The 14,453-nt window shown below is 42.2% G+C and overlaps 2 protein-coding genes across 2 annotated transcripts in view; both read left to right on the top strand.

The window, feature by feature from the left end:
- LOC108701997 (traf2 and NCK-interacting protein kinase) overlaps positions 1-14,453 on the top strand; it is a 1,005,599-nt gene that overhangs the window by 543,329 nt on the left and 447,817 nt on the right. The window lies entirely within an intron of this gene.
- Positions 5,734-9,108, top strand: LOC121398328 (probable DNA-directed RNA polymerase subunit delta). The gene is made up of 2 exons (XM_041577470.1): positions 5,734-6,363; positions 8,386-9,108. The coding sequence occupies exon 2, from the start codon at positions 8,562-8,564 to the stop codon at positions 8,805-8,807; it is 246 nt and encodes an 81-aa protein (XP_041433404.1). The 5' UTR covers positions 5,734-6,363; positions 8,386-8,561; the 3' UTR covers positions 8,808-9,108.

The following is a 14,453-nucleotide window of genomic DNA, read 5'->3' as shown; positions in this document are numbered from 1 at the left end:
TTATACATTTTACAAAGGGACTAAGTTTTACCTGCAACTTACTAGCTGCTTTCAAAGTAAAACTCCCAAACTTGGCTGCCCTTTTATTAGACACCAGTGGAATCACCTGACTATAGCTGGGAAGGGTGGGAGCTACAACATGGAGCTGGTCACTGCTCCGGTATAACTATAACAAACAAGGGAAAGTTGTGCTCACCACTATTTTTTAAAACCATTAGGCGGGGGGGCAATGAGGCTGTGACCACAAAATACATATACACAAATACAAGAGTCCTCTGCACTCAACCCATAATCAATATATTTAAGACAAGAGACATTTTGTGCATACTGCTACTGAAAAATGCCTTACCCTTTAGACAAAACAGCTCCCACCCTTCCCAGCTATAGTCAGGTGATTCCACTGGTGTCTAATAAAAGGGCAGCCAAGTATGGGAGTTTTACTTTGAAAGCAGCTAGTAAGTAAAAACTTCACTTTGTAAAATGAAGCAATAGAATTCTTTTTTTAAAAAGTTTTTATTTTAAAATTTTCAAACATTCAACATACACAATATGAATAGTAGGGGTAGAGAGAGAAGAAATAGATATTAGAAAAGAAAGTTGTGAAGGAAGGGGGAGGGGAGGTAAGGTACAGACTGGCATATATATTATATTAGAATACTTGTGGTTAACCTGTTTGTACTGTCAACCAGGTATCCCAGACAGCATCAAATTTTTCAGGGCAGCCCCTTGACAGATAGGTCAGTTTCTGATTTGAGAGAGAATCATTTATCAGCTTTTGCCAATATTGCAGTGTAGGAGGGTAAAGTGACTTCCAATGCATTAATATGGCTTTCTTGGCAAAATATAAGAGCTGTAGGTAACAAAGTCTAGAGTAGGAGCGTAACTGGAGGTCACCCGTTATCCCCAATAAACAATTTTCCGGTGAACGAATACTTGGCAATGCGAGTTTTTCATTCAAGAATTGAAGTACAACACTCCAAAATCCCTGGATTACCGGACAGGTCCAGAATACATGAAATAAGGTACCCGGTTCCTCTCTGCACGTGGGACATAGGTCTGAAACATTTTCATAAATTCTACTATGAATTCTGGGGTATTATACATGGAATTGCCTCTGTGCCATTCAACTATGAATTCTGGGGGGTATTATACATGGAATTGCCACTGTGCCATTCTAATATGAATTCTGGGGGGTATTATACATAGAATTGTCTCTGTGCCATTCTACCATGAATTCTGGTGGTATTATACATGAAATTGCCTCTTTGCCATTCTTCTATGAATTCTGGGGGTATTATACATGGAATTGCCTCTTTGCCATTCTACTATGAATTCTGGGGGGTATTGTACATGGAATTGCCTCTGTGCCATTCTACCATGAATTCTGGGGTATTATACATGGAATTGCCTCTTTGCCATTCTACTATGAATTCTGGGGGGTATTATACATGGAATTGCCTCTTTGCCATTCTACCATGAATTCTGGGGTATTATACATGGAATTGCCTTTGTGCCAATCTACCATGAATTCTGGGGTATTATACATGGAATTGCCTCTTTGCCATTCTACCATGAATTCTGGGGAGTATTGTACATGGAATTGCCTCTGTGCCATTCTACTATGAATTCTGGGGATATTATACATGGAGTTGCCTCTGTGCCATTCTAATATGAATTCTGCAGGGTATTCTACATGGAATTGCTTCCCTATTTTATGTTTGTCTATGTTTTTTTTTTGTGTTCTCATAACTTTTCTTTGTTTTAGCTGTTCCATTTTTCTCCGTTCCCTTCTGCCCCCTCCCTTTTCCCTCTAGCAGCGATTCTCTTTTATTATGTTACATAGAACTGCACATGGGTAGGATAAGTGGGGCCCAAATTATCTAGATAGCAGACAATGATCAAACTCTTCAGCCCTTGTTCAGTTTGTTTTTCCTTTATCTAATTTAGTTTTCAATAAATTCCATATATGTTATTCTTACTTCAAAAAGAAAAAGTGTATATTTATTGTTGGCTTTTCCACCAATTAATATAAATGGAGAGGGCACCAAAAGTTGTTCGCCAGGGGGGCCCCTGAAAGTTCCTCTGCAGGGGGGCCCCACAAACTCTAGTTACGCCACTGGAAGTCCTTACTTTATTGGTCTGAAACACAAGATAATGGGAAGGTATCTATGGAATATATCATGAATGAGTTTCAGGCGGTGTTTTCTCCAGCTCTCCTGTATTTATAATATAATGAATCCAGCATCATAATCCGTTGCTTCGACTGTGCTGAACAAGCAAGATCCCAACTATCTGGCAACGATGGCCATGGATGGAATGGAGGTGAGGAGGGGGAACTCTTAGGGCTCTTACTGACGAGCAGTTGTAGCTGCGCTCCCCTGTGTTCTGTTTTTCTGCGTTCAGCTGCAGGGGAGCGCAGAAATAGACGCATTACGTTTTTTTCAATGGGGCTGTACTCACAAGGGTGCGTGTAGGCGCCAAACGCAGGTTGAGACGCAACATGCTGCATTTTTCCTGCTTTCCACTGTATCGAAGGTGAGCTTCTTACTTGGGCTTTACTGCAATACATTACCCAAGTGTACATTTGCGTGTATCATTTCACCTTGCAGCACACACACAGGCCTGGAATTTTGCATACCTGTAATGTAAATGGGTTTTATAGGTATTTTATATGCCACTGAAAAAATATTAAATATAAATTAGGTATAGCCATGAACTGGCCGGTGTCCTGTTAGTTATGTGATATCCAATCAGGAAATATGCTTGTTTCCTTTGCAGACGATGATCATCAGGTCCTTATCTGGGATATTCAGCAGATGCCAAGATCCATTGAGGGTCCCATATTGGCATACACAGCAGAGAAAGAAATCAATGTGCAGTGGACAAGCACCCAGCTTGACTGGATTGCTGTTTATTACAAAGGGTCTGGAGATCCTGCATGTGTGACTCTATTTATTCCTTACTCTTTTAGCCCACTCCGCCTGCCCCTTTCCTACAGGATCTTCCGCTTCTCAAGGCCTACAGTTTTTATACATCCAGACTTTCCCATCTTTGGTCTAAGCCAGAAGATCCTCATTCTACTCCCAGAGCCTTTCACTACTAAACATTATTGTCCTGATAAACCAAGTCCTTCTGTCTGGTTTGACAGTATATGACGCAACTCTGTTACATGGAGGAATTAGTGCTACATAGTAAATCAGGCCCTGGTTTTAACCTGCAACATTAAAAAGGATTCCTTTCCCTGGTCAGTCCCCTGTACTAAGCCTTGAGTTTATTTCAGTTGTGGATTATGTGGGTGGGATGGTAACTATTGTACTGTAAAATGACTTGTGCCTACTATCCACATATTTGTGTGTATTTGTAGTGCTAACATGTTATTTCTATTTATTGTCTGACGTTAAATGAGTATCAGGTTCCCTCCATTGATTAGCAGCAATGATTTCACATATTGCTTTTTTAGATATGGACTCTGTACTACTGGTTGCTCTTTGGATGCTTCTCTCCTGTGTCTCACTTGCAGCTTGTATTTTGGGCAAGACATATCCCTAATGAATGATAGACCCTATAAAAACCAGGAGAAAAGATTAAAGGGGAACTATTGCAAGTGGGAGAAAAGGGGGCCTGCATTTAGTAGTCTGATATGCAGATTTTCTCTTTATCCAGGGTCCATGGTCCCATTTTCTTATTGGTTGCTAAAAAGTAGCTAAAGGGCTGTATGGACATATACATTAGATGTTCCCCCACATTAGGGATCCCTCCATCTCGATTCCTACTGCAGCTTCCCAGATAAGTACTGCAGTATTTTTGCACTTGGCTTTCATTGAAGTACAGTAACAACTACAAATTGTATTGCATTAAAGATGTAGTGAGAAGCATGTTAGATGGGAACAGGGGCTCTAGAGGAACAGAAATCGTCGCCTTCATATTGGCTGAAAGAGCTTTGGTGACTTGTCAATCAACTAAGCAATCCAAGAAAGGGAGGCACCCAAGCTACAAAGATGAGTGAGGGGTTTGGCAGAGAACTTAAAAAAGACTCTTGCCTGAGAACTGGAAATCCAGCTCTGTTTAATCAGTGCCTGTGATAAAAATAACCAATCACAATTTTTTTTTGTTACATTTCAAAACACCAATGCTAAACGCAGTTACAATAGGAACCAGATGAAGGCTCCCTAAGTGCTACATGATCCAGAAGGAGGTTAAAACCAAATGTCCAGAGCCATTTTTATTTCCAGTCGAGAGAGAATTAAATTCCTTCTTGGTTCCAATGGGGTTATGTAATAAAAGGCATTATGTTTGCCCCGGGCAGTAACCCATAGCAACCAATCAGCAGGTAGAGTTTACTGCTCCTGGGAAAACTTAGTGAATTTTTACATATGGGGGCAATCGGACCAGTCCCTGGATCAACATGTACTGAGCTAATGTCAGTAACCTTATATTTTCTCACTTGCTAAAAAGTCATCCCACCCTTTCTCAAAGCTATCTGATAAATCTGCCATTACAACTGATTCTGGGAGAGAATTCCACAACTTCACAGCTCTCACAGTAACAAACCCTTCCCAAATGTTAAGATGGAATCTCCTTTCATCTAATCTCAGTGGGTCCCTTGTGTCTGCTGGAAGGATATACTGGTGAATAAAGCATCAGAGAGTTTATTGTATGGTCCCCCTAGTATATTTATACATAGTTATCATGTAACTATGAACAACCCCAATTTGGCCACACCGGATACCATCCATTCTCTTCATCAGCTTAGTTCTAGTTCTACTGCAATAATGTCCCTTTAGGAGCTTTAAAACTGTCACTAGGTGGCACAGTGTGGCCCCTGTCCCATTGTTCCTGTTACAAGACTCTGCATGATATATTTTATTGCTGCTATATTAATATTTGCTTTGTTACTATAAGCTGTTATATATATAGCCTGGGCAAGGAGTTCTTACTCCCAGCAACTCCCTAATCCTAAACTCTGCCTAATCCTGAGCCTAACCTTTCAGTTCCCCTCTGGGAAAAAAGGTCCTACTCTGGGAAAAAAAGGACCCAGCCTAGCTGGCCAACTCAATCCCTGGGGTTTAGAAAAACCTCACCTACATATACATACCTCCCAAATGTCCCATTTTTAGAGGGACAGTCCCTCTTTTGACAGCTCAACCTGCAGTCCCTCATTTGTACTGGAAAGACCCGTTTTTCTCTGCACTGAACAGCCAGAAAAATAAACAAAGATTCTAACTTAATCAGCTTTTGGCAGAGAGCCCAGAACAGCCACAGCAGAAGATAAGATACTTTTGTAACAATTTCTAGATAAGCAAATAAGCAATTGTAATATTAGATAACAGGTCCCTTGGGGAAAGTTAGACTCACATCTTAAAGGGCAATTCACCTTCATTAGCAAAACTGTAATAACTGTAAAAATTGAAAACTTTCGTAACCTGGCAAATTTTGTAAAATGAACATGGTAATTAGGGGCGTGGCCACAAAAACAGGCGTGGTCAAACACAATTTTGCCATGTTACATGCGCCAACTTTTTTGTCGCACTTTTTATTTCCAAAATGTTGGGAGGTATGCATATGTCTAAGTATCGGCTATGAGCAAACCTAGAAAATAGCTGCTTCTATACCAGTATGTAGCTCATCTAGCTGGGGTATATCTTGCTTGTGAGCTTAACCCTGTCCCCTGACATCATGGATCAGAATCAGAAATGAATATAGTGTATATGAGGAGCACTGCTGAGCTGCAGAACTGGGGTTGAAGGCTCAATTCCATCCAGAAAATGATCTGCAACCCCCTGTTCTAGACTTCTAACCTCAACCTGGGTAAACCAATCAGTTTATACCTATACCACTTTTATATTTCCCATTCTCTGTATTTAGTTCATGCATTTCAAAAGGTTTTCTGCCATTGATGCTTTTAACTGTGCTTCTGATTGGGGCTCCTAGTGGGCGGGACTGTTACTGTTGGCAACCCCAGCTTTTCACTGTGAGCAGTGAGAGTTGGGAGATTGGGAGAGACAGATCAGCTAGTGATTTAGTTTTCAGGAGATTTTTCAGTGACCCAGGCAGCCATTTATTGGAGTAAGTTAAGGGTATATCATGTGGGGCAATCTTATTAATATTCCATTAACACCGCTATCTAAATTTATTAGGTTTCCATCCACTGCTTGTTTTAACTGTCCCTCTGAGTTCTTAACCAATAATCTGCTTGGGGCTCCTAGTGGGCGGGACTGTTACTATTAGCAACCTCAGCATTTCACTTCCTGAGGATCAGACAACAGTGACAGTTTGGAGATTTGGAGAGACAGAGCAGCTAGTGATTTAGAGAGAGAGAGTTTGCAGGAGATTTTTCAGTGACCCAGGCAGCTATTTATTGGAGTAAGTTGGGGGTATATCATGGGGGAGCTTTTCTATGAGATATTAAAGGGGACAATGTTATTAATGTTATCAGGGGACTTTATTTACAAAGTGTAGGTACCAAGCACAGACATACAGACTAACAGCAACATCTGCCCATGGATAGAGATATGAGTTGGCATGTATAACACACAATACAGAGGTTGGCAGCTACATGCTTCAGCTTGTGGGAGCCAGAGATAGAATGAATGCTGGGGAGAAGTAGACAGTTTCATATTTGTGTGTGTGTGTGTGTGGGGGGGGGGGGGATAAAAGTTCCAAAAGTATGTTGCAGATTCTCTTTATTCCATTAATTGAACACACTTATCTAAATGTATTAAGTTTCAATACACTGCTTCTTTTAACTGCGTTCTGATGTATTTGGGGCTCCTAGTGGGTGGGACTGTTACTATTGGCAACCCCAGCATTTCACTCCCTGAGTAACAGACAGCAGTGACAGTTGGGACAGTTGACTGTTGGAGAGACAGAGAGTAGCTACAAGTTTAGAGAGAGAGAATTTTCAGCTGACCCAGGCAGGAATTTATTGGAGTAAGTTAGGGGTATATCATGGGGGGCTTTTCTATTGGATATTAAAGGGGACAAAGTTATTAACATTCCATTAATTGAACAAAGCTATCTAAATTTATTAGGTTTCCATCCACTCCTTTTTTTAACTGTCCCTCTGAGTTCTTAACCAATAATATGCTTGTGGCTCCTAGTGGGCGGGACTGTTACTATTAGTAACCCCAGCATTTCACTCCCTGAGGATCAGACAGCAGTGACAGTTGGGAGATTTGGAGAGACAGAGGAGCTAGTGATTTAGAGAGAGAGTTTGCAGGAGATTTTTCAGTGACCCAGGCAACTATTTATTGGAGTAAGTTGGGGGTATATCATGGGGGGGCTTTTCTATGGGATATTAGGGGACAATTTTATTAATGTTATCAGGGGATACTTACAAAGTGTAGGTACCAAGCACAGACATACAGACTACATCTGCCCATGGATAGAGATATGAGTTGGCATGTATATCACACAATACAGAGGTTGGCAGCCTCATGTTTCAGCTTGATGGGAGCTAGGGTTGCCACTTGGCCAGTAAAAATGATGATCGATCTCAATGTTATTAATAGGGAAAAAAGATAAATATGTAGGAAGGCTTGTAATTTTTTCCAGAAAAGGTGGCAACCCTAATGGGAGCCAGACTTACTGTTACTGTTGGCAACCCCAGCATTTCACTCCCTGAGGAGCAGACAGCAGTGACAGTTGGGACAGTTGACTGTTGGAGAGACAGAGAGTAGCTACAAGTTTAGAGAAAGATTTTGTCAGAGATTTTTCAGTGACCCAGACAGGAATTTATTGGAGTAAGTTGGGGGTATATCATGGGGGACTTTTTATGGGATATTAAAGGGGACAATGTTATTAATATTGTCATCGGGGGACTTTATTTACAATGTGCAGGTACCAAGTGCAGACATACAGATTATCAGCAACATCTGTCCATCAATAGAGATATGCATCTTGTATCAGTTTTTGGTAACTTTGTATCTAAACCTGTATCAATCTGTTGGTGCTTTATTAAAGGGGTGGTTCACCGTTAAAGTAACTTTTATTATGTCATAGAATGGTGAATTCTAAGCAACTTTTCAATTGGTTTTCAATATTTATTTTTTATAGTTTTAGAATTATTTGGCTTTTTCTTCCCCCTCTTTGCATCTTTCAAATGGGGGTCGCTGACTCCCTTCTAAAAAACCAATGCTCTGTAAGGTTACTAATTTATTGTTATTGTTACTTTTTATTACTGATCCTTCTATTCAGGCCCTCTCCTATTCATATTCCAGTCTCTTATTCAGGTTGCTAGGGTAATTTGGACCCTAGTTACCAGATTGCTTAAAATGCAAATTGAGCTGCTGAATAAAATGCTAAATAAATCAAAAACCTTCAATAATAAAAAATGACTAAAAGTTACAGTAGAAGTAATTCCACCTTCTTCCTTTCTCTTTCTAGGAGAGCCAACCTTGCTTGTATATATTCCATCTGTACAGGCTGTGCTGGTAAGTAGGAATAGTGGGAGAGAAGGGGGCGAGGAGAGTGGGGGAGTGGTTTGTGGAGAGTAGATAGTGTGGTGTAGAGAGTAGGTGAGTGGGGAGTAGGGAGTGGAGTGTAGAGAGTAGGGAGTTGAGATGGCCCTCCATAAGGTGGACAGGGTAGAGGACATGGATGTAGACGTAGTGGATGAGGTGGAGGACATGGAGGTGGATGTAGTGGATGAGGTGGAGGACATGGAGGTGGATGTAGTGGATGAGGTGGAGGACATGGAGGTGGATGTAGTGGATGAGGTGGAGGACATGGAGGTGGATGTAGTGGATGAGGTGGAGGACATGGAGGTGGATGTAGTGGATGAGGTAGAGGACATGGATGTGACGTAGTGGATGAGGTGGAGGACATGGAGGTGGATGTAGTGGATGAGATAGAAGACACGGAGGTAGAGGAGATAGTGGACATTGATTTTGTAACATGGTTTCATGGATTAAAATTGTTAGCATGTATTGTTGCCCTTCTTCTAAACCCCCCTTACCCATGCATCCTCCCTCACTGCCACCCCACAGCTTACCCTTGCTCTTACCCCTCCTCTCACCCACCTACCCCTAACTTTCACCACTCTCCTCTCACCCCTTATACTTGCTCTCAGCCCTCCTCTTACCCCCACCTCTTATCCTTGCTCCCACCTTTTTACACCAACTCACCCCTTACCTTTGCTTTCACCATCCTCTCCTGACCTCCCCACTCCTTACCCTCGCTCTCACACCTTCTTTCAAACCTGTACCTCTTTCGCTTGCTCTCTCACCCCCCCTTAGCCTGGCTCTCATCTCCCTCCTCTCACGTCCCCCACCACTTACCCTCACTCTCACCCACTCCTCTCACCCCTCCACCCCTTTCCCTCGCTTTCAACCGCCCGATTCTTACCCCCCCTTTGCTTTCACCCCCTCCCCATACTCTCTCTTTCACCCCCACCCCTTACCCTCGCTTTCACCCCCTCTCACCCCTCCAAATACCCTCTCTTTCACCCCTCCTCTAACCCACTACCCCTTACCCTCGCTTTCACTCCCCTACTTTTACCCCCTTTCCCTCGCTTTCACCCCTCCTCTCACCCTCCACCCCTTGCCCTGGCTTTCACCCCTCCACCCCTTACCCTCACTTTCTCCCCCCCTCCTCTCACCCCCACCCCTTACTCTTACTTTAACCCGTCTCCTCTCACCCCCTCACCTTACCCTTGCTTACACCCCCTACTCTCACCCCCAACCTTTACCCTCACTTTAACCCACCCTCCTCTCACCCCTCCTCCCCTTACCCTCACTTTCACCACCTCCTTTCACCCCCACCCCTTACTCTTACTTTAACCCGTCTCCTCTCACCCTCTCACCTTACCCTTGCTTTCACCCCCTACTCTCACCCCCAACCCTTACCCTCACTTTAACACACCCTCCTCTCACCCCCCACCCCTTACCCTTGCTTTAACCCGATCCTCTCACCCCCCCCACCCCTTACCCTCACTTTCACCCCCCTCCTCTTACCCCCACCCCTTACCCTCGCTTGAACTCCCTCTTCTCACCCCCCACCCTCGCTTGAACTCCCTCTTCTCACCCCCCACCCCTTACCCTTGCTTTCACCCACCCTCTTTACCCCCACCCCTTGCCCTCACTCTCACCCCCCCTTACCCTTGCACCCACCCCTACCCGCTTATCATGCACCCACATTAGTACTCACATAAGCACTCACACATGCACATACATGCACCCTCCCTCTCAAACATACATATAAAGCCATGATCCAGGGAGCAATACCGATTGCCATTTGGAGTCAGGAAGGAATTTTCCCCTTTAGTGCAGATTGCCGAAGCACTATGGTTTTTGCCTTCTTCTGGATCATCAGCTGTTAAGGATGCCCGAACCCAATTGACTTTTAATTTGAATAAATCCTGTTCCCACAAACAGGTTTCCCCATAAATATGTTTCTGTGTTTTTCTTGAATCTCTATGGCAAATATTGAGGGAGGGAAGGTGCTCCTGTGCCTCATTCTGATCAAGGTAACAGACCAATAGTTTGATTTAATACTGCGGAGGGGCTGCTGAAATGTGCAGGTGCAGGGCAGGGTGGGATATAACTCAGCAGTGGTATTGATAGAGTCTTAAAGATCTGTATGGTTTTATATCTATGCAGGTTTTTTTAGAATAGGTACTGCTCTGGGAATTCATTGGTTAATATGAACATCATGGGGCTGAAATACACGGGGTCAATATTTGTGCAGGGGGTTTGTTAGAATGGGTAATGATATGCAATTTCATTGGTTATAATTAAGTGATGGGGCTGATAGACACAGGGTCAATATCTTTCTATGCAATATAATAGAAGGGGTGATGTTCACCTTTCTTCTTTCTGTGCCACCCCCAGAGCTCTGGGCATCAAGCATGATTGTACCACGAAAGTCACAGGACAAGCTCATGTTATCTATTAAGGTGAAAGGCCCATCCTAAAGCTTGACATGGGTAAGAAAGCCCAGGATGGAAAAAAAACAAACAAAATTAATCCTAGCACCCACACAGTGCCCTCGAAATATACCACAGGCAAAACACCGTGCCCCTATACCCATCACTGGCAAAACAAATCATATATAGCGAAGTTACCCTTAAAGCTTTACCTACACTAAATATCTGATTTAGTGGATCTGATAGGGGATATTTTCCAGGCAGCTTCTCTCCAACTGTTGTTTGACTACCACTCCCAGCATCCCCAGGCACAAAGCTACAGGGCTGCACACTGGATATCTCTGCTATACCTGCAATAGAGGCAGAGGCATAAAAAAGAACTGATTGGGGAGTTACAGGGCATTGAATCCTGCACTGGGTGGGGTCCTGGCTGAATACTCACAAATCAGTCAGGTTCTGTGTTGAAAGTCTCCAATTATCTGATTATAAGGGTACCAAGCCTGAACGCAGGGTCTCATCCCCCAAGAGCAAGGAGCCTAGTGGGTCTGGTTTGGAAAAGCAGAAGGACACTGAATTCCAAATCAGGTGTGATACTGGAGGAAGACCTGTAACAAATGCTGTAAAAGCCCATGAAAATTATGATTTATCTGTAAGTACAGGTATTACATTTGTGATCCAGCATCTGGAAACCCTATTATCCAAAAAGCTCTGAATGACAGAAACGCCATCTCCCATAGACTCCACTTTATCTAAATAATTTCAAAAATGTCCTTTTTCTCTGTAATAATAAAACAGTAGCTTGTACTTGAGCCCAACTAAAGCTGGCCATACACTATAAGATCCTCTCGTTTGTTTTGAACGATTGGATTACAACGAGGAGCAAAGGGCTCTGACGTGTTGATCACCTGAAAAATTAAACCTTCCCAATCGACATCGTGGCCGGCTATCAATCAGGAAGACCCGTCAGAAGCCCCCATACACGGGCAGATAAGCTGCCAAATTGGTCTAAAAGACCAACATCACTGCTTTAATCTGCCTGTGTATGGCCACCATAAAATATAATTAATCCTTATTGGAAGCAAAACCAGCCTGTTGGGTTTATTTCATGTTTACATGATTTTCTAGTAGACTTAAGGTATGAAGATCCAAATTATGGAAAGATCCCTTAGCCAATAAAACCCCAGGTCCCGAGCATTCTGGATAACAGGTCCTATACCTGTATTTCCATTAGGTAACCACAAAGGATAAAGAGAGGGATTACATAAGAAAACATTCAGTTTCAGCAGAGCCCAATATTAATATTATAAGCCCCTCCCCTATTTATTGTTTAGAAGGGGCCCAAATACCCTGGGAAATGAAAAGATCAAGGGTTTGTATGATCCAGATTTGGTAAAAAACACCAGCATTATAATGGAGTAGGGGTGCCCTCTAGTTTGTGGTGAAAATGCCTACATCTCAGAGCTCACAACAGACAAACAGATTATTATAGATACTAACAATGTCTAAGGGTACAGTGTCCCTGCAAAAGGGTGGGTCGCCTTTAAGTATGTTATGCCTAATTCTAAGCCAATTGGTTGTCATTATTTCTTTTTTCACTGCTTTTGAAATATTCTCTTTCCAGCTTTCAAATTGGGTTCAGTGACCCCATCTAAAAATGAAATGCTCCATAAGGTTACACATGTATTGTTAAAACTCATTTTTATTGCTCCTCTTTGTATTCAGGCCTCTCCTATTCATATTCCAGGGTCCTATTTGAATCAGTGCAAGGTTGCTAGGGTAATTTGAACCCTAGCAACCGGGTTGCTGAAATTGCAAACTGGAGAGCTGCTGAATAAAAAGCTAAATAACTAAATCATGATGATGAGCGAAGTATATTGTATATTTCAAAAGTGTTGCTAAAAAAAAAAACCAACATATAACTTTCTTTTTTTAATAATGGAGTCCAGTACATGGATTGCGATTTCACTTTTCCAGTGGCTTTAAATTTATCTGTAAATGCCATTGATCTGTAAATGCTCTGCTTTCTGGTTCCAACTCTTTAACAAATAGCAGACAGGTCCATTCACAGTATTTGCACTAATACAGTGAAGCTGAAACAGTGCCACCTGCTGTTTGTTAGATAGAAGAAAAGGAAACTTGTGGCATTGCCCTGCTCAGAAAAGGAAGTGAGCGAGCAGAGAAGAGTCACCTGATGTTTTTCAGGTCAGTTCCAAGCATAGCAATATTACAAGACTTTCCTCTTCACACTTCATTATCACCCGACTGTGGTCGCTTGGTATAAACCGCTGAAATTCTGAAAACAAGAAAAACATACCGGAAGTTGAGCGGGATATACATCTGACCACACATCAAGTCTGCCTGGCCGAATTGCGGTTCACATAGAAAGCTCAAAACAAATGAGCGGTATTAAAGAATTCTACCCCAAAAGGCTCTGCCGATCACCAACCCCTTCACCCACACAGCTTCCCTCAGGTTCAGCTGTGAAGAGACAGCCTATATAATCAGTCTTGCTCTAACCCCCTGTCTAACCAATCTAAATTGCGCCTGACGCACATTTCGCCCGCAATAAGTAGGCTTTGTCAAAGGCCAGGCAGACTTGATGTGTGGTCAGATGTATATGCCGCTCAACTTACCTGTCTCTTTCCACTAAACTGGGAGGGTTTGACTGTGGAGGGTGAAGGGGTGGTTGTTGAATTGTGGTTTGGAGGGGTATCGGCGACAAGCCGATTAGGCGGGTCTGAGACCCATCCTGAAGTTCCTTGATACCCGTCACTCACCTCTACTCCTTGGCAACGTTAGCAACCGGCTGCAGAATGAATAGGCAGGTCTGTGACCCACTCTGCAGCCTTTGTTTACTGACAACCTATCTCTAGTCCATTCGTCTCCCTGTTCCTCACCTCATTTTAATGTTTTCCTGGGCTCATTATTTTTATTTTAATTTATTAAATAAAAGTTACGTTTTAAGCTTGTTCACTGAGTGATCGGATCATATGATGGGGAGGTGCAATTTCAAGGGTTAGTTCTTTCTCTTTTTCTATTTATCTTTCATGAAAAAAGCAAGTCATGAGTTATTTCATCTGGAAATTGCTTTCTTGTAATTCTGTATCCCTTCAAATAAAGTATCTTAAGCAATTCTTTTTTACACTTTGCCTTTGTAAAATTACAGCTTTAATTAGTCTTTAATACATTTTTAACTCTCAAATGTATAACTTTTGTAAAGGAACGGTCTAGTTCTCTTCTAAAGTGGAAAGGGCAGAACTAACTTTGCAGCTGTAAGGAAAAAACATTGAATTGTGCAAATAAAATAGATTTCGCACAAGAATTTTTTTTTTCAGTTTTTTAAGCAAGTCCTACGAGTGCTGTCATTGTGGATGTGAAAATAAAAATAGAAGAAAGATACACATTAAGCACAATCATTGCTCTTAGTCTAACTTTTTCCTAGGTTAAATCTTTAACATCAAGGGGCAGATTTACTAAGGCTCGAATGGTAAATTCAAATTTTAATTTATTTTGGTCAAAACTCACAAATTAGGATTTAAAACCACCAATTCGAAATTGAATGTGAGATTTAGAAACAGTTCTAATTGGA

This window comes from Xenopus laevis, chromosome 9_10L, assembly GCF_017654675.1.
Source record: "Xenopus laevis strain J_2021 chromosome 9_10L, Xenopus_laevis_v10.1, whole genome shotgun sequence".
NCBI lineage: Eukaryota > Metazoa > Chordata > Amphibia > Anura > Pipidae > Xenopus > Xenopus laevis.
The sequence above is the reverse complement of the archived record's forward strand: the minus strand, read 5'-3'. Positions and strand labels throughout refer to the sequence as shown.

Coding starts and splice junctions, on each gene's coding strand:
- LOC121398328 (XM_041577470.1), top strand. CDS start 8,562: ATGGCCCTCCATAAGGTGGACAGGGTAGAGGACATGGATGTAGACGTA.